The sequence below is a fragment of the Desmodus rotundus genome, chromosome X (assembly GCF_022682495.2).
Source record: "Desmodus rotundus isolate HL8 chromosome X, HLdesRot8A.1, whole genome shotgun sequence".
Lineage (NCBI taxonomy): Eukaryota > Metazoa > Chordata > Mammalia > Chiroptera > Phyllostomidae > Desmodus > Desmodus rotundus.
Genome location: NC_071400.1, coordinates 82,170,009 through 82,194,167, shown reverse-complemented (window position 1 = coordinate 82,194,167; position 24,159 = coordinate 82,170,009). Strand labels below are relative to the sequence as shown.

Here is a 24,159-nt window from a genome sequence, read left to right as displayed (position 1 = left end):
TATTTAAACTGGTAAACATGGAAATAATCATGCTTTAGTTTTCTAAATGCACTGAAACCACAAAAGGAGAAAAAAATTATAGTAAAATTTCTAAAGTCAAAACAATAAAAATTCTAAAGCGGCTTTCACTTTTCTTTTAACCAACGTTATGCCTGTATCATTATGAATGGTTAGGTTGAACAACGAAGTCCACTTTTTGAACTATGGCTCCGCGACGTCACCAAAGTTATGGTGATTTAACATGAAACCAGGTCTTGACTGACTTCATTCTTTACATTCCTACAGTCTCGAGTTTACCCAATGAAAGGTAGCTTGGTACATTTTCAAAATCATTTAGAGGATTTGAATTTTTTGAGTTATACATACACGTGCAAAGATGGTAATAGCAAACAAACATATCAGATGTTCCAATTGCAGTAATGAAACTCTTAACAGGTTCCCTCTTTTTTAAATTTTACAATACAAGGTAAGTTTCCACGAATACAAAATTTAGAACTATTTTATTAGCCCAAAACACTATTATTCATTGCCTTTGAAATAATCTATTAACACTTCTCAATTAGCATCACCTCTGTACTTTATAAATATACATACAAATATGAACATACATACCTATTACCATGTATTTATTTTAAAGGAAAGTATTATTTTATCTAAAAATGAAAAGAACACTATACTTCGGCCAAGAACCAAATAAAGTTAAACCTAAGACAGGACATACACGGCTGCAATTTTAGAGCTGGGAGGACTAACTCATTTACAGATAAGGAAGGGATGCCAGGGAAGGTGCACGGCTTGCCAACGGCACTACACCAGTTTACTGGAGAGCCAGGTCTAGTCTTGGTCTCCTGACTTCCGGTGCTCTTTCCCCTAAACACAGAGATTTCAAAGGAGAGGATGTTGGGCCAAAAGTATAGTAAAGAAGATTTGGTCATTTGGTCAAGCAAAAAACCTCTGCAAAATGAATTCTCAGAAATTTAAAGAATTGGAGTTATCAAAACTCCGTAGATAACTTTTATCCTTTTTCTTATGTAAAGCTTTTGATACTCAAATTTAAATATGGAGCCATAGGAAAAAACAATTTTGAAATTTAAGAATATAATAATTAGAACTCTCAAAGACTGGGTTTTTTTCTTATCCTTGGAAATTATGCTTATCAAGAGAGAAAAGCTAATATTAAGTAAATTTGGATTCCAAGGATTCAAATTGATTGCCAACTAGAAAATGTTACTTAGCTGAAGGGAAAAAACATGAAAAGTGAAAATAAAACTATCTCCTTAAAGTTTTTATAAACCAATGGTTTAAGGGCAGAACACAAACTAGAGTTTTATTTGGAACCAAAAGCAGTTTTCTACATTGAATTAGGTAGTGTAATTAGTATTGCTGCAAAAAGGATCAAAATTCAAAAGGATACAAAGTTGGATTTGTCAGCCTATTTCAAATGCATGGTCTACAGTGACAAGTTGAGTAAATTTTCCCATGGAACAAAAAAATTTACTAACACAAAAAAGATATTTAAGTATTATGTTTACAGAAGTATTTTAAAAAGAATACCACCAGAATAGATTCAAGTGTCACATTTGACCTGCTAAATGTCTTTTAAAAATTCCAAACAGTAAACATGAAGAACAAAAAAAATCAAAATTGTTTAAAGAGGTCAGAATTTTTATGAAGACCTATGAACACTCTTGAAAAAACCAATGTAAAAAAGCATTATACTCTCAAAAAGTGATCCTAAATTGAGGGATGATAGCCCAGAGAGAGGCTGTAAGGATTATGTATTAAATGCAAACTACTGAGTCTCATATATTTTAATGCAAATAGAGGAAATTTCCAGACCCAGTAGGTGGTAAATTCCATATGAATTAACTCTAGTAATCCCAAAGGAACAAAAAAAAGTAAAAGACTAGTAAGGACAATGTAAATCATCACGAAATGCTCACTGAGTTGAATTTACAGTTCCATTCCTTTACTTTGGGGTAAGGTAAAGACACTAAGCCATGAAAAAACACAGGTAATAACAGGCTAAATAAAATAAAGTTCAAAAAATAAAAACAAAACAGCAGAGCTAGGTGGGGCCCTAGGAGATTGCTAGGAAGTGCTTTAACCCAGAGCCTCACTTGGCTTCACTCCAGTGGGAAATACCATTGCTCTGCTTGAGACCAAAGGAGAGAGGCTTAAGAGCAGAAGATTCAAACTGGGAATGCGTGTCAAAAATAAATAAGTAAATAAAACAATACCCCAGAGACCAACGATCACACTAAAATCATAAGCCCAAAGGTCTAGGTCTAGTAGAAGGGCTTGCAAACAAAAGAAGCACCTCTGTCGCCAGCACTGTTGTGCGAGTCTCAACTGTAAGCGGGTGTAGGTGCTATCCTGAGTCACTCGCACTGCAGAAAGGTAGAGTGCGAACTGACTGTTTGAGGGAGCGCAGTAGGCAAGACAGAAGTGCTGCTCCCAAACGTCAACCAAAAAGGGAAATGCTGTAACTCTGCCAACACTCTGAGACCCTGTCATGGATGATATAAAAGTCACCAGGGGCAGTGTTACTACTGTTTCTCTGTTGCCTCCTGAGTGGAAAGACATGGTCTGTCAAAGATGAAATATATTTTAATGGAAGAGAAGACAAAAGGAATGTGATTAAACAAAAGAATTAGATGTGTTAGAAAGCATTTACCAACTAGAAAAACAGTAAGAAAGGGAGTAAACTCTACTTTAGAAGTAAACTTCTAAAAATAGGCTCAAAAATATATAGTAGTTCTAAATTTGAGTTTCAAAATTCAATTCTACAGATTTGGGGTCTGGTGACACAGCCCAGGCAGTTTAAGAAGTGAAATGTGAGGATCTTTTTCCCTTTTTGCTACATGTACTTTTTTTCTCTTAATTGGTGGGGGAGGGGGTGGATTCTGTGTTCCATCAGACATTCAGCCAGGTCATCGAGACATTTTCGGCTGTCACAAGTGTGGGGATACTACTGGCATTTAGTCGGTGGAAGTAAGGGATGCTGCTAAACATTCTGCACTGCACAAAGCAAGACCCCCACAACAAAGATTATCCAGCCTAAATTCTGCTCTAAATGTCACCCCCAGCCCCTGTATAAGAAAATGTAACCAAGTTCTACTCGCCACAACACAAAGCCAGCTCTAAAAAGGAAAAATTAGCTTAACATCACTATCATTGGTGGGTAATCTACCTGTAACATGCACTGAGACACCACGCCCTCTGGAATCTCAGGGAAACGTTGTCGGAGGTCAAGGAGAACCTGCATATCAAGCTGAGGACTGCTTTGCGCCATGCCAGAGCAAATGGTGGTCAAGTCTCTCTCAGGAAATGGATGCTAACCGGCCTTCCAATAGCAATGTTCTTCCAGCACCGCAGTCATTTTCTGTTAAAAGAAATTAAAAGTATGGTTAAATTTAATTACATAGTTCACTTTATTCAAATACAAACCATTAATATATTCAAATGGAGACCTACATAAGTATACCCAATTCCAATGTTAGAAAACTGACAAATTCAACTTAGCCAAAGACTTTTCTGATGTAATACAGCCATCACTGGTTTAAAAAGAAAGAAAAAAAGCCACCCTCCCTTCAGTTTCATTTAATTGTTCAAACAACACCAAAAAAGCAGCTAGATTTAAAGTGCAGAGTTCTATTATTTGGCAACCGTATTTTTCTAGCCTTGAGAAAGCCTACTTATACATAATCCCTCATTTTTCCCCAAGCACTTCTCTAAAGCAGAGTAATTATTTTGGTGTCTGAAATAATAAAATAAGGAAACAAAGACTTGATAATATCACCACAAAGCACACTTGTCTTGTTTGCCTTACATTCTCCCTGTACTTTGAAGCCAAAAGGTTTGAATTTGAAGTCTGAGTGAAGGAAACCCAATGTCTAAATGAAACACCCGGGCAAACAAAAATGGAAATGTGGAATCCTTTGTTTTCAAAAATGTTGGTGGTGGCCCATCATTAGCCAGACCTGCCCAGCTAAGCTTTCACCTAGTTCTGATGCCACTGGCACAAGTGCTGAAATGGCAGGATGTGGGAGTATCGTGTGAGTAGAAGACTCTGATTCCCAATCTTACCGGCGCTAGTTGAGTTAAGCACCCATGTAAATAAAGCAACTAATGCAGTATAATGAAATCATAAATTAATGGCAGCATCAAGGGTCAATTAACCAATCTACTTTTTAATCCTTATTTCCCATTTTTAAAAGGGCAGAAAATCATACAGTGCATACCATACAATCTCATAATATTATGGCTGTGCTCACTCACTAGATAGTCAAGTATTTTTAAGAATGAGAAGTAGCCCTGACCAGTGTGGCTCAGTGGGTTGAGCATCATCCTGCAAAGGGAAAGACCGCCGGTTCAATTTCCTGTCAGGGCACAGGCCCAGGCTGTGGGTGCAGGGTTGGTCCCCAGGTTGGGTGCATATAAGAGTCAACTGATCAATGTTTCCCTCTCACATCAATGTTTCTCTCCCTCTCTCCCACCCTCCCTTCCCCCTCTCTCTCAAAATGAATTAAAAATAAAAAAAGAATGAGAAGTAATCACCTGCATCTTCATAGGATTCATGGAAATCATAATTATAAAATACATGTCTAAACCACACACATAAGGGAGAGTCATCCCACAACAAATTTTCTATCAGTGCAAACAGGCCTCAGAACTTTACATCATACCACTACTTAAAGCAATGCAGAGAAATACAGGAAATAATTTAAAAATAAAAGTATTTAAGGAAAATACTGATTTACTTTTGCTGGTTTATAACTAAGTAGTAACTAAAAACAAATATCATGGAACCTCTAGTTTGATTCATTTTTTGAAAGACTTTATTTTTACAGAGAGGGGAAGGAAGGGAGAAAGAGGGAGAGAAGCATCAGTGTGTGGTTGCTTCTCACATGCCCCCCACTGGGGACCTGGCATGTGCCCTGACTGGGAATTGAACTGGCAACCCTTTGGTTCACAGCCCATGCTGAATCGACTGAGCTACACCAGCCAGGGCTTTAACTTGATTTTAATTATAGGCATGGAATTTCATTTTGCATGCAATCTGTGACTTATACTGGGCATCTAGCTGTCTCTTTTTCCTTTTCGAGGCCAAGACTGTCAAGAGTTATGTATTCTTACAAAGCCCTTACGTACAAGACTCTGCCTAACCATAGGTAAAAAGAGCTATTAGGGACTGCTTTAATGACTTGCAACCATCAACACAGAAGATGTCTAAGGAACCTGAGGAAAAAGTAAAATGTGGGTGAAGAATACAGATAACTTCCAGTGTGCACATACACGGGCCTTCTGGCCACTTTGTACTTTTCTGAACCCTGCAATTCACTCCTTAGTCTATTCTAGTGTGATGCATCTCACTTCCACTGAAATACTCTCTCCATCATCTCTCTGCTGCTAAATCCAGATGATGTATCTTCTGGTCCCTAGGCTCCTTGAAATCTGAAGCATCTGACGCACAGCCTCTGTGACATCCTACTAGCCTGGTTTCTTCCCATCTGTTCTTACATTAACGTTTCCCTTATTTTCGCCCTAACCCTCTTCTCATTTCACCTGGTTTTGCCCAGCGATCAGGCCCACTACTAAGGTTTCAAAAACATTTAAAGGCTGATGATTCCCAAATTGGTATCTTAAACATCATATTCTCTCCAAGAGTCCAGACACATAGAGCCAACTGCCTACAACACAGCATCATAAAGATACACCCAAAGATATCAGTATGTCCAAGAAGGAACTCCTTACCACAACCCTTCCCCCCAAAGGCTCTCTGTTCTCTCCATGAATGTTACCACTCAGTTAACAAAATTAGAAACCAGGGTGTGATCCTTGACTTCCTGTTCTTGCACAACCAACTAAACAGTGTGTGAAATCAAGTGGGTCATGGTTTATACCCTGTTTCTGCTATTTATTAGTCTCTAGGAAAGATTCGCAATCCTTAAGCCTTTGAAGCTTCATCTATAAAATGGAAATAACAGTAGAATTTAAATGGAAAACAGTCATAAGTTAGGAAACATTAGCTACTATTATTCAGGGCATGTCTGAAACTCATCAACTTCCTGCTAGTCTCCCTGCCTCCGGTCTTGCCTTCCTCCACACCACAGCCAGAGAATTTGTTTTCTAAGATGCAAATCTGATCATGTTCCCTACATTCTGTGTATCCAAACCAAACAGCCTTGTGTGATCCTTTGCATGGATGTCCTATGTTGCCTTTTCTCAGGGCATTAGCCCATGATCATCTCTCTGCCTGAGATAGTTTTCTATCTTCCTCTCTCCCCTCTGCTTCTCCAAGCCATACTGATCCCTGTCGGCATTTGTGGCACCTCCCACTTACCCACCCCCTTAGTCCTGCTGCCTTGCCTCTCCTCCTAACACTGGGCTAGAGGACCCTTCACTACGCTTAAGCTACCAGAGCAGGCTGTAGAACCACACACACTATACTGAAGCCACCTGTGTACCTGAAGGTCTCATATAAAACTGTAGCTCCACCTATAATGCGCTGTTACACCAGAGAGTAAGGAAGTACTCAAAAAAGGATGGGAAGTGGTCTTAGGACCTGTGAGTCAGCTTAAAAAGGCTTCCCCTGACCAAATCTGTGACACTTTGAGCACCGAGAAGGGAGGGCTTTTGCTTGCATTTGAATCCAACTGGTAAGCATGCAGGGAGCGCTAGAGCTGGGAAAAACATCATTTTGTAGCCATCACACTATACTGACTGCTTCAAGCAAGAATCACCAGGGGATGCTAAATCTAGAGGGAAATCTGAATGATGACTAGGGTATATAAATGGTCTTAAAGTACCTGCCCCCCGAAACTGCCTATTAGTTGTGGGGGGGTGGGGATTTAATTATACAGTGGATAAATCGAGCAACATGTTGACTGCGTGATTAAATTAACATCACCAATGAAGGCCAAATGGACAGTGTACACCTCCAGGTGTGACATCCTGAAAAGAACATATTACTTTATAGTAGACTAGTTGTGAATGCATAATAACCTGAAACTACTCATGAGGAAATAGACAAAGCCCAAATTAAAAATGTTCTGTTTAAAAAAAAAAAAAAGCAGGGGGTATGGGGGTTGACAATGTCACCTTAAAAATACCTATGTCATAAAAAGACTAAGGTTAGAAAAATATCACAAATCAAAGTAGATAGAGCCATGAAAACTAAGTTGAATACCTGATTGTCGACGGAATCCTATATACTAACTGAAGAAAAAGTATTCTAACTAATGTTAAATTTATTGGATTTACTAAGTTTACTTGATAAACTTGATAACTATGCTATGGTTATATATGAGAAGGTCCCTATTTTTTAGGAATTAGGCAATGAAGCATTTGGAGGCAAAGGGCATGACATGCAGCTTACTCTCAAATGATTCTGGAAGGAAGTATGTATCCGTGTGTATATACAAACATGCACGCACACGCACACACACAATGAAAGGCAGCAAATTATAAAGCAAACAAGGAAAAAATGTTAACAAGTGAATCTGGATGAAGGGTATATGGTGTTCTTTTCTACTATTTTTATTCTTGCAATTTCTGTCAGTTTCGAATTATTTCCAAATTAAAAGACAAAACAGCACACAAATAGAAGGGGCTATGCCTTGTTCCACACTACATTTCCAGAGCCGCGCCTAATACCTGTTCATGTGTTTGTTAAATGACAAAAATTGATTTCACTACGCAAACCCAATCTAGCTAGTAAGACAGAAGAGTGTATATAGAAATCCAATTTAGATGAACCTTATCCCCTACCTCCTGCACACCCACCCCAATAAAATATTAGGGGATCAGGGATCTCTATGTAGAACAAGCATTTGTGAATGCTTAGGAGAAAAGAAAAATAGGTTTAGGCCACTGAATCAATGGATGCATTATTCCAGTTTGCCCCTTTAAAACATCCAAAATCCAAAATGCTAAGAGAGTCTACCAGATTAACAATTTAGACTTTGAAATAATTTACATTTTAAGAAAGTTCTTAGTGTTTAAGGCAATCTCAAATTTACAGTAGTCACAGGAGTCCTACCCTGGCAAATCACTGACACTCTAAGGCAGCACTGTCCAATAAAAATATGTGAGTCATTTTAAATGTTCTAGTAGCCACATTAAGAAAGTTAAAATTATGTTTTGCCCTGACTGGTGTGGCTCAGTTGGTTGGGCATCTTCCTGCAAACAGGAAGGTCACTGGTTCTATTCCCAGTCGGGATGTGTTTGATAGGCAACCGATCAATGTTTCTCTCCCTCTCTCCTTCTCTTCCCCTCTCTCTAAAAATAAATAAATCTTTAAAAATATTGTTTTAATGTGTAATCAATGTAAAAATCATGAAGTCCTTGAAATCCAGTGTGTATTTCATACTTATAGCACATCTCAATTCGAACTGGCCACATTTCAAGTGCTCGGCAACCACCTTAGGCAAGTGCTGTGGCTACCTTAGTGGACAGCATAGCTCTAAGGCTTCAGGATTTTCATTTAGATGACAGGAAGACCTACAGCTCTTAGATTTCCTCATTCAATATCTCCTTTGAGGGCATACAATTAACTAGGCAAAGGGCCTAGCATAGACTAGGTGTTTAAGAAATAAAGTAAAATGCATTTAATTTGATGATAGGAAAAGACCTTAGGTAATTGAATCTACTTGTATTTACAGAAATGGTAACAGCTTTTATAGCAGGAAATAATCCCTTTATATTTCAGGGGCTAACCACATTCAGAACACTTGGTGGCTACTTAATCATCATCAATAAAGAGCTTCTGAAGCACCCAAAAGCTCAACTTGAGCTTTCCTAGTGGCCTCAAAGAACAATTGTATTCATTTCTCAATCCTAATTTTGTCTTTGGCATTGCAGATGCCATTTTATGAGAAGAAAAGGTAACAAGGGTCAATAAAAACAAAAGCTTCATCTATCAAGAGTTTGGGTTCTGCAAACTTGAGAACTCTTAGGAGCTACTACTGGCTCTCAACTAGTTTTGTCAGCCTTCAGAACCTCTGGTGCTACCTGGGCCAAAGTCACCGTTAATTTTTATCACGCTTGGTATCAGCTACCCTTTATTGAATACCTATGTCCTGAAAGGTAGCTATGATCATCTCCTTTTTACAAATAAGAAAACAAACTCTGAGAATGGGCACATGGCAGAACTGTCACTGCAATTCAAGCCTTCCTTTTCCAAAGTCTGTGTTCTCTCCACTATGTCATTGGCAGGTATCGTGGATGTTCCCAGCAGAGTGATAATGTGTGCCCTTCCTTGGATGGGGGTGGGGGGGAAAGCCAGCAAACTCTCAACAGTTTATCATCCAAATAGGGGTTACAGGTACGTGGGAGATGAAGGACTGAGAGGAAAGGAACAAATCCTTGTACCAACAGCTGTTTTAGGACATGTGAGAAGCAGGGCTAAAGTGAAGAAACTGCCTTTTTAAAAAATTGCTGCAAATAGTTGTCTTTGAAAAAACATTGAAAAGTATCTTTAAAATTGAAGCCAACAACTTACACACCCGCAAAGATGGCTACCATCTGAAAAGATGATTAAAAGTAGATCTACTTTTCACTAAGAGTAGGAATCTAAACCGATTTTAAAATGTCTTCTCCTTAAACTATGTATGTGATCTTTTTTTTTTAATCCTCACCTGAGGACATGTTTCTTTCATTCTATTTTAGAGAGAAACAAACATCCATGCAAAAGAGAAGGATTGGTTGCCTTCCGTATGCATCTGGATGGGGAACCCAACCCGTATCCTTTCGGTTACGGGGGCAACACTCCAACTGAGCCACACTGGCCAGGGCGTGTATATAATCTTAATGGTGATTAGCACTCTGCCCTGTATATTCACTCACAGAAGCACTAACTGACGTTTATTATCATTAAGTATTTCACAATATATAGCACTACCAAACTTAATAATTTCTTGATGATCATAAAATGTTAAAATACCTTTTTTTTTAAAGCAATTTCCTTTCCGCTCACTGGGAGTTTAACGCAACAGATAAAAAACATTCCAGCCAATAAGATGAGCCCGTTTCCTTTAAAAACACTTAGTTTTAGCCCTGACTGGTGTGACTCATTAGGTTAGGCATCTTCCCACAAACAGGAAGGTCACTGGTTTGATTCCCAGTCAGGGCACATGCCTGGGTTGTGGGCCAGGTACTGGCTGGAGGTGTGCAAGAGGCAAGTTTCTCTCCCTCCATCTCTCTCCCTTGCCCTCTCTCTAAAAATCAGTTAAAAATCTTGAACAGTTTTATAGTAACGTATTACACTGTATTTTTGTATTTAATCCCATAAAATACAACTAAAACGAAGCACTGCCATATAGTATCTTACAGATTTGGATATGACACAGATCAAAACATACAATCTTCCTGTCCATATACAATTGACCATAGAACATGAGTTTGAATGGCACAAGTCACTTATATGCAGATTTTTTCAATAAACAGACAGTTGGCCATACACATCCCCAGCTCTCACATCTGCAAATTCAGCCAACCACTTATTAAAAACAGTATTTTTGAACCTTGGTTGGGAATCCAGGGATCCAGAGGGCTGACCATACGGATTATTCTATGCCATTTGATATAAGGAACTTGAGCATCTGCAGACTTTGGCATTGGGGGCGGGGGAGTATTCTGGAACCAATCCCCCAGGGATACTGAAAGACAAATGCAATTCAGTTTTGGGGAAATCAAAAGTTTTATATATATAAATGTGTGTGTGTGTGTATTCAACTGCACAGGGGTCAGCACCCATAACCCCCACATTGTTCAAGGGTCAACTGTATATCAATGTGTGCAACAACTATACAAAATACATATGGACTTTGTTAACATTAATTATATTGGGATGCTAGTTTTTATACAATATGAAAGTGATGACCTTAAAACCAGGCAGAGGACCCAGGCAGTACCTTAACTGTATTAGCTACACTAGGACATGACCAAATTCCTGGGGCACCCATGAAACACCCCCATGAAAGCACAGATGGCCACAGCTGTGGACTGTGGAGTTGTGTAGGCGGTAAGCCTAGATCAAAAAAGAAGAAACAGTGAAGGCATAAATCACAGTTCCAAAGCCACAAAACCCAGAGCAGTGGGGTCAAGCCATTACTACCTGTTAGCTTTGCAGGGCTCCTACTTCTTCAGGCAGGATGAAGACTGGGAGTCTGAGATGATAGGCTTTGCAGTAGAATCACTCCAGCTTCCTGCAGGAGTGAATCTACCCCACCTAACTCAGGAGTACGGGCACCACAAGATGCAGCAAGCTGCTGGGATTTCTCCCAATAGAATTCTTCCTCCTAAACAGAGGATGCTCCCCCAGAACTCTGACCTGATGCTAGGATTCTCCAAACTCTAGAAAATGGCCCTGATACCTAGTGCTCTCCTTCCACAACCTTTTCTAAGCTCAGCAAATATGAACAGTGCTGTTATGGCCCAGACTGTTTACCTCTGCCAGAATTTTAGCTCACTTCCTAAAACAATTAAATCACAGGTTACAAACCAATGGTCTATGAGCTGAATCCAGTCCACCCATCTGCTTTGTTAGTGTTTACAAAAAACTTTTTGAACCACAAAAAAGGAAATTTTACATAAAAATTTGAATATCTAGGTTCTCTCTGAAAAAATGAGAGGTCTAGCAACAGTAAGCAACAACTGACTGAAGCTGAGGAGTCAGTCCCTGGTTTAGAAAGGACATACACCCTCCGGCTTGCCTAGTTTCTACTTCAAGACCCCAGACACAGAGGCCTGGCCTTGCTTTGTTCATCAACGCATTTGCTGGGTCTGTGACACCCAAAATGTACTCTAAAGAGAAGCTTAAAGATAGGCCTTGGCTGGGTAGCTCAGCTGGTTAGAGCATTGCCTCAGTATGCCAAGGTTGTGGGTTCAGCCCCCGTTCAGGGCTCATACAACAAGCAACCAGTGAACGCATAAACAAGTGAAACAACAAACTGATGTCTCTCTCAAATCAATTAATAAAAAATGTATTTTTTTAAAGAGACTACTGTAAGTATCAGTCTAGTCTACTGTATCTTTTTTTTCTTTAAGAGGAAGAAAGAGAGGGAGGAAAAACATTGATGAGTGAAAAAAACATCAATTGGCTCCCTTCCTTACACATCCTGACTGGGAATCAAACTGGAAACCTTTATGTTTGTAGGACAAGGCCCAAGCAACTGAACCACACAGGCCAGCCAGGACACAGTCTACTGCGAATTAATGGTGTGCTATCGATGTGGTAGTAAACACAATAAATCTTTACCACGCAAGCCTGTTCCAAGTGTCACAGGGTGTTATACATTCTGGCCCCTCTTGTAAAATCCCAGAAACACCCCCGAGTGGTGCCTGGGAGACAACAGTATCTCCATGCTGACAACCACTATTAGCATGCCAGGTTTGGTGAGGTGAGTATTTCCCAGGTTTGAAGAACAGTTAGCCTTGTCTTGAGAGGACTTTTAAGATTGAAAAATAAAGGAATCATTCACTCTTCTGATTGGTCTGGTCCAAATAACAACTGTTGAACAAAGAGATGTGTACTAGTATAAACCTTTGAAAACTTTCATCCATTTTCTTGCTGTTTTACAGGGGTTTTTAAAATATTTTATTTATTTTTAGAGAGGGGGAAGGGAAGGAGAATAAGAGGGAAAGAAACATGAATCTGTGGTTGCTTCTCACGTGCCCCCCTCCTGGGTACGTGACCCACAACCCAGGCATGTGCCCTGACTGGGAATAGAACTGGCGACCCTTTGGTTCACAGGCCAGCATTCAATCCACTGAGTCACACCAGCCAGGGCTTCTTTGTAGGTTTTGATTTTTAGAACATATTTATTGAGTCCTATTATGTACCAGGCACTGTGCTACATGATTTATCTCGTTTAATTCCTATTATCATCCCATAGGAGAGATTATATCATCCATATTTTACAGATGAGGAAGTGTGAGGCTCAGAGAGGGTTGCTTGTGGGTCACGTACTTAAGCAGCAAAAAGCTAGGATACAAACTTGAAGTCTACGCTTTAACCTTTATTCTCCTGTACTGTTGCCTACATGGTAAGACTCTGATGATGTCATAACTCTTAAAGACATTTTAAAGTTTAACCCCAAAACTGCTTTAAAACAGAATTTTTGTACCAGAACGTGAATTCTTCGTGATAAACACCAACAAGAAATGGCTGATATTATCTTTTACTGGCAGAGGTAAGGGTTCTAATTTCAGAATTTTTCATATATATGTGTGTGTGTGTGTGTGTGTGCGCGTGCACGCACTACCAAATCACAAGGGAGAAGAATGTACAAGTTATTACCGTATTTTGCCATGTATAATGCGTACTTTTTTGCCCACGTTTTTGAGGGGGAAATAAGGATGCACATTATACATGGGCATAATGATTACATACCATGGGCATAACAATAGGCATAATAATCCTGTGTATACTGCGCACAAAAACGTGGGTATGCATTATACACAAAAGCGCATTATACAAGGCAAAATACAGTATTTCCCCTAAATGAGCCCTTCAAAAAATGTCTAAAACAATTATCCTATAGGATTTTCATTACAGTGGAAACCATTTTGAAATAGTGACATATTTGCTGTATCTATTTCATATTGTTATATTCTCAAGAGATGTGCCATGGATCAAAATAACATTCACATTTAAAAAATCATCAAAAGCATTATCAAGTTAAAAATAATTCTCAGAAACAAAGAGAAGCATATTCAGATTAAATTTAAAGTTAATGCTCACCCTGGCTGGTGTAGCTCAGTGGATTGAGCATGGGCCTGTGAACCAAAGGGTCACAGGTTCGATTCTCAGTCAGGGGACATGCCTGGGTTGTGGACCAGGTCCCCAGTTGGGGACACATGAGGGCAACCACATATTGATGTTTCTCTCCCTCTCTTTCTCCATCCCCCCCTCTCAAAAAAATAAATAAATAAAATCTTTAAAAAACAACTAAAAAATTAAAAAAACAATAAAGTTAATGCTCCTCCCCACAAGTGATTATCTATTTGCCAAATGCTCCCTATACAGGACTTATATTGCCACTCCCTGCTTTCCCCTACCAACTTTCCCCAAAAACAAAAATAAAGTTCAGTGACCTTACATAGTCGTATATGAACAAAGTGAATGAGAAGGCCTGAACTGTCTTTTTTTCCATTACCATCTATCCCCTCTATCCCCTCTCCCACCTCCCCGCACTCCCTCCCTCCCACCTCAATTCTTATGTATTAGAAATATTTTGCTCAAAAAAAATATATTGTGTTCAATTAAGAATGCTGAGTTGGTGTTTTTGGGAAAATGGTATATGGGCTAGAGAAATCAAAGGTTGCCTTTATAAAGTGACTTTTAAAGTATCTCAAGAACAGACGTGGCTGGTGTGGCTCAGTTGGTTGGGCACTGTCCCACAAATTGAAAGGTCACAGGTTCAATTTCCTGTCAGGGCACATGCCTGGGTGGTGGGTTCAGTCCCTGGTTGGGATGCATGAAGGAGGCAACCAATCAATGTTTCTCTCCCCCTTTTTCTCCCCCCTTCCTCTCTCTCTAGAATCGATAAAAGAAAAAAATATCTCAAAAACATTCTGGAAAAGGCAAAACGTACAGAGACAGTAAGAAGATCAATAGTTGCTAGAGGGTTGTGAGGAGGAAGGAAGGGTTCATAGGTGAAGCACAGGAGAACTTGTAGGGCAGTGAAATTATTTTGTATTGTATTATAATGGTAGATGTGTAATATTCCGCACTTCTCAAAACCCATCGAACTTTATAATACAAAGAGTGAACTTTAAAGCATGCAAATTAAAAAAACAAACCTTTTAGGAGGTTAGGGGATCTCAGGAAGAAATGGACACTATGACAGAATCTAACTGTATTACAAATGTATGAAACAGCATCACTGCAGGGAACAGAGAAAAAGGGGCTGATCTAGGTAACTTTGGAAATGAGTGGAGTCTTTAAGACCCAAGGCAAAAGGACCTGTACATAAGCACTGTACTTTAGTTGATGAAGTTGTTTCCCGTGGGGGTACAGGCTAAAAAAAATTCAGATAGTTACACATGGGAGTATTAGGTTAATAAAACTGATGTACATGTATAGATGTGTACTCGGATTGAACAATTAAGTAAATGACGGTGAATGGTGGGAGCCATGGTTCTCACTGTTGGGAGTGGGAGGTTATAGACAAGCAAGAGAAGAAGACTAGAATGACCCATGTGGGAATGAACCAGAGTTGGGAGACATCAGTATGAATTCATGTTTAGCAGATATAGATATATAACACAGATTTATAAATGGATACACAGGAACATTTATAGATGTGCATAAATACACAGATTGTATATACACAAGACTTCAGTTATGAGGGTTGAGAAGTAGCGACACTCCAGTAGCAAAGCGCACACCTAGCACCCAGATCTTTATTTCCAAAAGCATTCTGTAGTAAAAGAAACCAGGGCTTTGTGGAGACACTGCTTACTCTAGAACTGGAACAGGGGATATGCGGGATGGGCCTGGAGTGTCTTGTAGTGCAAGTGAAGTGCTAAAAACAAACAAACAACCCTATGACAATGGGGACATGTTAAAGTGACTGAGGAGCCAACCGAAAGTGCTCCCAATGGCCAAAGCTGGACAAATTTGAGCAACAAAATAAAAGTGGTATTGGATTATGACCTAAAGTATAAAATAAATATCCATGAGCCTATACTGATATAAAGAAATGACTGAATAAACAAACAAAGAAATAAATGGGGGAGAAGAGACACAATCTCCCATGTAGAATTCCCAACACCCTCAAGGGGATGAGCACAACTTTTCACCCCTTAAGTGCGAACAATACAGAGTGACTTCTTTCCAAACAGCACAGCATAGAAAGGAGTTGTTTTTTTTTTTTTAAAGAGTAACTTTACAGCAGAGAAACCTGATAAATACCTTCTCAGCCAACTGAGCAAAGTCAACATTAACAGCGATAAATCATGCTGATAGTTTGTACTCCTGATAGGATGTGGTGAGAATGACACTTCAACTCTGTGGTCTTCCCCCCCAAACCCCTAGCCCCAGTCTAATCATGAGAAAAAACATCAGACAAGTCTCAATGGAGGGGCAGTCTGCAAAATACCTGATCCGTTCTCCTCGAAACTCACAAGGCCAGCAAAACAAGAAAAGTCTGAGAAACTGTCACAGCTAAGAGGAGCCTAAGGAGACATGACGACTACACGTAATATGGTATCTTGGTGGGCTTCTGAGACAGAAAAATATACATTAGCTAAAAACTAAGCAAATCTGAATTAACTAAAGTACGAACTTTAGTTAATAACAATGTTTCAATATTGGTTAATTAATTTTTAACAAACGTACCATGCTAATGTAATACTAGAAGAAACTGGGTGCAGGGTATATGTATTATCTTCTCAATTTTTCGGTATAATTTAAACTGCTCCAAAAAATAAAATCTATGTTTAAAAAAATTTTTTTTAATTACCTCAGAGCCCTGGCACAGCAGTCTTATTCACATCTCCAGCTCTGAAAGCCCCTTCTTTTGAGTAGTCTGGGAGTCTGACAAAATGAGATAGTTATCCTTTTGCTAACTTCCAAACTTAGTACTGAAGAATGGTAAAACCTCACCGACTTCTAGGGCCTTAGAGTTAACAGGAGACAGAAGAACCACTTTTAGGGCAGGTGGTTCTTTCCCAAGTCTCATTGAAAGCTGAACTTCTTTTCCTTTAGGTCACAAATACCTTCTACAGTAATTACATTCTACATTATCCCACAGAAGAGAACAGCAGTTCAGAAAGGCAAAAGTCCACCGCTCATATCTTAAGGCTTTTTTGCAGCATGCCTGGTTGTGACTTACCATCCTAAGCTACCCCCCCACCCCGCCCCATTCTTTTTGGAGAAGAATGAGCCTGGGCCTATCAAGTATGTGTGAAATTTTCTATTGCATAGCCAAAATAGCATGTAACTTCCAAAAATGCTGACTATTATATAACCCATTTCTGTTCCATGAAGAAATTTATATATAGAATAATAGTAGCTTTATTGGCTTATTTTGACAAATGAGTATTCTCTCTCCCCATCATTTAGAAGCTATTTTTATTCCCGGTAAACCTAGTAATTCAATGTTAACTTTATCATTTTAGGGCAAATATTGGCTTATATCAGAGCCATCATGCACATAAGTTTCTAATTAATCTCCTGACTCAACCTCATTTTATAACCATAGCAGAGCTAAAATAACATATCTTGTTTATATTGTATAATTTTGGCACTTTACCAGACTTTTTATCTTAATTTCTGTTACTTTATCTTAAATATTACCCCCAAAATGAGGTTCAAGTATGAGCAAGAAGTACTCTGCACCTACATAAATGCTGTCCTCTACCACGTGTTGTTGCTTTTTCCAATCTCCTGACACGTGACAATGCAAAATCCACCCCCATTCAAGTCAACCTTCTCCCATCAACTTCAACCAACAGCTTTCTACCCCCACTAAATATCTATTAAAAGTCACTGTGTATTATTATCACTTTTAGCACTTGAAATAGTTTAATTTTTACTCTTCTCTAGGTTTTATCACTGCAAATCTTGAGAATGAAAACCAAACATGCTCGTTTACCTATAGTGCCTTGTGCACACTAAATACTTAGTATAAATGACAAAATGTACGGCTTTTAAATAATTGAAAAAGTAACTTGCTCTGGTTCGGATGTTCTGAGGTCTTTGTTGGGTCAATTCTTAAACGACATTATTTTAAAAGAAAAGACACGCCCTGGCTGGTATGGCTCGGTGGATCGAGTGCCAGCCTGCAAAACAAAGGGTCCTCGGTTCGATTCCCAGTCAGGGCACATGCCTGGGTTGCAGGCCAGGTCCCCAGTGGGGGGCATGTGAGAGGCAACCACACAATGATGTTTCTCTCCCTCTCTTTCTCCCTCCCTTCCCTTCTCTCTAAAAATAAATAAAATCTTTAAAAATAAAATAAAAAGACAACCTACTCGTAACAGATGCCAAAGGCAGATCATCTCCACATTTTATTACTTAGAGATTACTTAGGAACAGTGAGTGTTTTTTAAATGGTGGATTGTGACCTCTTAGTGAATTATGTAATAAATTTATAGGGTGTTGACAAGCATTAAGAAAAAAAAAAGAAACAATAGAAAATATTAGAGGGCTTCACACATAGTAATGGTAAATACTGAACCAACTTGTCTGAGGGGTATGTGTGTTATGTACGAGATCATGACTTGGCATGTATTTCTTACTATGGGTTGCTTTGAGAAATGCTGACTTAGATATGGTGAGGTATTTTAGGTTATGTACGAAAAATTTTTAGCACCTTTTTACTTTTATCTGAATAAATGGCGGGTTTTGAATGAACAAAATGGAGTTATCTGAGAAACTTCTGGATATGAAAGTTGAAAGCAACTCTTATAAATTTTTGTGTGACTTTTCCTCAAATTCAGCCTCGATGTGTTTTGTGCAGCTCCCTCACATACTATTGGAGGCACCTGTCTTACAAGATTTTTTTTTTTTTTAATGAGTTACCAGATTGATCACCCTAGAAATTCAAGATCACAAACTGGGAATTTCCTACTGTAAGGGTTTGAAAGATTTACAAAATGCCATTAATAATTATTTATTTAACAATATTGAGCCTGACAATACTACTACTACTTCTGGATTCCTTGTTCATTCAGTTAATAAAATTTGAGTACTCTGCTTAGAGACACAGAAGACTCATGCCCTCAAACTGAGAAAAATACACTGATAGTTATAACAGAGTGGGGTTAAGTCCTATAATAAGTTGTCAGAAAAAAAACCAATTAAGGTAGAACAATTAAAAGGAGCACCAAGGAAAGCTTCATGGAAGAGATGACATTCAAGCTGGGGTGCAAAGTAGAACTGAAAAAATAAAAATAATAAACGGCCAGGAAGACACTAAATGTCCTATAGTGCACACAACAGCCCCTGACAACAAAGAATTAGCTGGCTGAAAGGTCAATAGCGCCAAGGCTAAGAAACCTTGAACATAACCTTGTTTTACACGAGAAGGTAACTGAAGGCTAAGAGGGATTTAAAAACTTGCTTAAAAGTCAAGATTATAAAATAGGCCTCTTAACATCTTGTTCAGTGTTTAAGTCACAACACACACCCACCTATGTTATTATACTAGGAAACAGCTGTTAAAAAGAGTGGGACTATCTTTATAAGGTGGCAAAACAAGCTATCTAAAAATCGAAGCTGATATTGTTTAACAGCCTTTCTCGATACAGTTCTACCAATGGCTCAAAGGAAGAATTAGGATACAAATGAAAAATTATGATTTGTTCATAATACTAGATTTATCATCTATACAATTCAATTTTTGAACATGTACCTAAGAATAAGAATAATTACCAAAAAATTAGGAAGTTGGAAGATCAGCTTATGTCCGCACACCCAGTTACTCCTTAGGGCAAGTCTTTCAAGCTCCACTAGCTCCAGCTACTGGGGTCTGGGACCTGGGTAGGATTGATTAGCCCTCCCCCCCTTTATTCAGTTACCCTTCCATTTGCTGGTGTGCTTTCTAATAACAAATGAATTGTATAGACAACTTGCTTAGGGTCCTGATTTAGGGCCAAATCTAAACACATGAAATTACCCGAACATCTTTTCCTTGCTCTTAAATGCACAAAACAGATTTGGGGGGGCGGGGGATATTAACAACATGGATTAGTTTTCAAAAAAGGTTTTTCTCTAATACATTACAGGAATACACAGACACAGATATACACAGACACAGACGCACACTCCTTACCTCCAATTTCTCAACAGGTAAAACTTCAACTATGATACCTTGTCTACTTTGACATGCAGTAAATCACAATAAAAACCTTCAAGAAAAGGCTGAAGACACTGTCCTAAAAACAATAAAAGACCAAAAAGGAAAGATTTAAACTGTGAAAAGAAAAAACAGTGTGAGCAAGTGATACAGTATACAAATAAAAGGTCAAATAAAGAATGCAGCCACCTACGTATCTATCTCTACCGGACATTTCAGTGAATGAACTTGATAGAAACCAACAGAAAGTTTATCTGAGTGCCCAAACCACCCTGCTCCCCTTCCCAGGCAGTCAGTGACCTCTAGTACCTAATCCAGAGCTGCCAACAGCAGAGGTAAAACAGCAAAAGCTAAAGCTTTTCTAAGGTTTCGGCTTCAGAGAAAGCTAGCAAGGGGAACTCTAGTTGCATCCCTGGCAAACCATTAGGGTCCCCACAGCTCCTCATGATATACTAGTTATTAAAATTTTTTAAAAAATACTCATCTGAGGACATGCTTATTAATTTGAGAGAGAGGGAAAGGGAGGGAGAGAAATACTAATGTGAGAGAGAAACATCAATCAGCTGCCTCTAGCACATGCCCTGACTGGGAATTGAACCGATGACCCTTCAGTTTATGGGACAATGCTCCAACCAACTGAGGCGCACAGGCCAGGGCTAGTTATTAAATTGTAATGGGGCCCTGGCTGGTGTGGCTCAGTGGACTGGGTGCCAGCCTGTGAACCAAAGGGTTGCCAGTTTGATTCCCAGTCAGGTCACACACCCGAGTTGCAGGCCAGGTCCCCAGTGGGGGGCACATGAGAGGCAACCACACACTGATGCTTCTATCCCTCTTCCCCTCTCTCTAAAAATTAATTTTTTAAAATCTTTTTAAAAAACTTTTAAAAAATTGTAATGGCTTTGATTACAAAACTATGCAGAAGCCCTTAAAAGACTGGAATTCAGAGAGGTAAGCCAAGCAATCCAGAAGAAACTAGAGCACAGGTGGCAAACACAGGGCCCACGGGCCATCGGCCCTCCACCTTGTTTTATCCGGCCCGGCACCTTGTTTCTACCCAGTGGCAGCACCGAGCTCTCACTTAACTGTTAAGGAGTAGTTACATTTATACAGTCCTAAAATGACATTAGGCCCATTGAAGGCAACCACAAAGCTGATGTGGCCCCCCGTGAAAATGAGTTTGACATCCCTGCCCTAGAGGTTTTAAACTGTATCTGACAGCCCGATAGGCAAAGAGGGACAAAAGGAAAATCCACTTCCCCCACTTTCAGGTTAGGAACCCAAAGGGCTGCACCTTAGGAACAGGAGTGAACCAGAAATTAATCAGGTCATACACTGAATGCAACTTGGTCTTGAGTCATCTTGTTGGCCCATAAAAATCTCAAAATAATTTTTTTTAATTAAAAGAATTTATTTATTTTTAGAGAGAGGGGAAGGAGGGAAAATGAGAGGAAGGGAGACAAACATCAAATGGTTGCCTCTCGCACGCCCCCAACTGCAGACCCTGCCCAAAACCCAGGCATATTGTGCCCTGACTGGTTCTTGAACCAGTGACCTCTAGGTTCTCAGGCCAGTGCTCAATCCACTGAGCCACACCAGCCAGGGCTAAATAAATAAAATCTTAGGAAAAAATAAGACTCACAGGCATTCCAAATATTGAATTATCAAACAGATTTTAAATTATTCAAGGAGGTGAAAACCAAACTTAATGATCTCAGCAATGACGTAGAAACCATAAAAAGTGACATAGCAGATTTTTAAATGAAGCAGACTAATTCTGTAATTGAAAAATACTAAAACTGAAATTAAGAATTCAATGAACAGGCTTAACAGTCAATGGACACAATTGAGACAGTGACTCGGAAGATGGGTGGGTAGAAAAAGCTCAGAATGAAGAGAAGGTAAGAAATAGGAGGAGGCCCTAACTGGGTGGATGGTGGATAAGTTGGTTAGAGCATCATCCCAATACACTGAAGTTGTGGGTTCAATCCCAGGTCAGGGCAAGAATCAACCAACAAATGCATAAATAAGTGAAGCAACAAATCGATGTTTCTCTCAGTCTAAAATCAATTTTTAAAAAAAAAGAAGAAACATAAGGATACAGTGAAGAGGTCTAACATCCAATGCCATTATTTGGACTCCCAGAAGGAAAAGAGAGACAAAAGCATTATTCCAATGGCTGAAATTTTCCAAAAATGATGAAAGATGTCACACAACAAAGTAAGAATCTCAATGAATTCCTAGCTGAAAATCAACAAAGAAAAACTTTAAAAGCATCCTGAGGGTAGAAATATTACTTCCAAAGAAGCAACAGTTAGATGGATAGCTTAATTCTCAACAACAAAAATGGAAGCGGAAGCACTGAGTAATGGTATCTCCAAGGAGCAGAAAGAAAAACCACCACTAACCTAGTATTGTACTGCAGAGAAAATATCCACTAAAAATATAAAAATGAATAAAAACTTGAAATATTCTCACACAAATAAAAACAGAGTTCACATTCAGCACACCCCCCACTAAGTAATCATAAAGCAACAGAAAACTGACTCAAAATGGGAAGTAACAGATGCAGAAAGAAATGAAGAGCCGTGAAAAATCTAAGGGAACATTGTGTAAAATAACAAGTTTTTAAAATTAAGTTATCGACATTTAATCTGTAGAGCTTTTGAATATATATATATATGAAGGGGGACTCCAAAACCCCCAGAATTCACAAAAAATTGTGTATTTATTGTTACATGTTTAAACTTCAGTCAACTTCAAAGTATTCTCCATTTGATGCAATATACCTATCAACATTTTTCCTACTTGTCAAAACAGCTTTTGAACTTGTGAATTTTAATGCCTTTTAGTGCTTCTGCTGTTTTTTGTTTCACCTCTTCCACATGGGCAACACGTTTCCCTTTGTGAACTTTTTTCATCAGGGAGACAAAAAAAGTCACTCAGGGCAAGACTGGGTAAATAAGGAGGGTGGGGTATGGGGGCCATGGAGTTTTTTGGTCAAAACATGCTGAGTACTCAGCCTTGTGTGGGCAGGTGTGCTCGTAAATCACCCATCATGAAATGGGCAAATGCACTGAAAGAATCTTCAAAAAAAAATTCACTTAAGTCGAACGCAGCCTCTCACAACAATGCCAGCTGGTACACTGATACAGATGGGATCCTAGAACACTCACCTAGTGGGGGAAGCCTATACTACAAAGGGGCCCACCCTCCAGAGGACAATTCTGGGTTTTTTTGTGTCCCTCTGCTTGTGTGTGTATGTACATACATAGACACATAAAATTAAGGACAAGAGCATGTATGTCAAGAGGTAAGTAAATGGAACTAAAGTATTTTTAATGTTCTTGCTTCAACCAGGAGGAAGGTAAAGTATCAATTAATATTAGAGTTTGGTAAGTGATCATAAAAAGAATTAAAATGAATGGGCTATCTGAACAAAAAAAGGAAAAACTGATATAAAAATGATCATTCAAATGAAGAGAAAAATAAATACAGAATAGGTAGGAAACAATGTAATGCTGTATATACTTTCATTGTCAGACTAGATTTTTAAAAATCTACAAATATGTGTTGCTTTCAAGAAACCCATGTAAAACATAACACAGCAAAGTTAAAAGGATAGAAAAATACATCATGCAAACTTTAGCCAAAATAAAGACAGTATAGCCAAATTAGTTTCAGACAAAACAGAAAAGCATCACTAGAGTTAAAGGAGTCACATTAAGAATGATAAAATGTTTACTTCACTAGAATATAATTAACTAAATTTGCATGCACTTGATAACATGACCTCAAATTATATATACAGCAAAAGTTGTCAGAACTACTAGGAGAAAGAGACAAACATCAGTATCATAGAGGTAGATTTTAAGATATCTCTCAGTAGTTGAAAGAATAAGCAGACAGCCCTGGCTAGTGTGGTCAGTTGGTTGGAGCTTTGTCCCATACCCCGAAAGTCACGGGTTCAATTCCTGGTCAGGGCACAAGCCTGGGTTGAGGGTTTGGTCCCCAGTCGGGGTGTGAGAGGCAGCCAGGCAATGTTTCTCTCTCACAGTGATGTTACCTCTCCTCTCTCTAAAATCAGTAAGCATGTCCTAGGGTGAGGATGAAAGAAAACACCTCCCACCAAACAAAAGTCCAGGACCAAATGACTTCACTGGTGAATTCTAACAAACACTTAAAAGAATGACCAATACCAATCCTTCTCAGACTCTTTCAAAAAATAGAAGACTTGCCCTGGCTGGTGTAGCTCAGTGGATTGAGCATTGGCCTGTGAACCAAAGGGTCGCTGGTTTGATTCCCAGTCGGGGCACATGCCTGGGTTTCAGGCCAGGTCCCCAGTAGGGGGTAC

The 24,159-nt window shown here is 39.0% G+C and overlaps 1 protein-coding gene across 4 annotated transcripts in view; it reads right to left on the bottom strand.

Annotated features, from left to right (window-relative positions):
* The window catches only part of TAB3 (TGF-beta activated kinase 1 (MAP3K7) binding protein 3), a 60,006-nt gene that overhangs the window by 26,042 nt on the left and 9,805 nt on the right, over positions 1–24,159 (bottom strand). For 3 of the 4 annotated variants that reach the window (XR_008425992.1, XM_053917244.2, XM_024557551.4), the window contains exons 2-3: positions 19,785–19,887; positions 3,194–3,385 (exon numbers count right to left, since the gene is read on the bottom strand). Coding sequence is in view for 3 of the 4 variants with exons in the window: in XM_053917244.2 (XP_053773219.1) it covers positions 3,194–3,295 (102 nt within the window). In the remaining variant the exon portion in view is untranslated. The remainder of the gene's footprint in view (positions 1–3,193; positions 3,386–19,784; positions 19,888–24,159) is intronic. The other variant, XM_053917245.2, reaches the window with a different exon arrangement.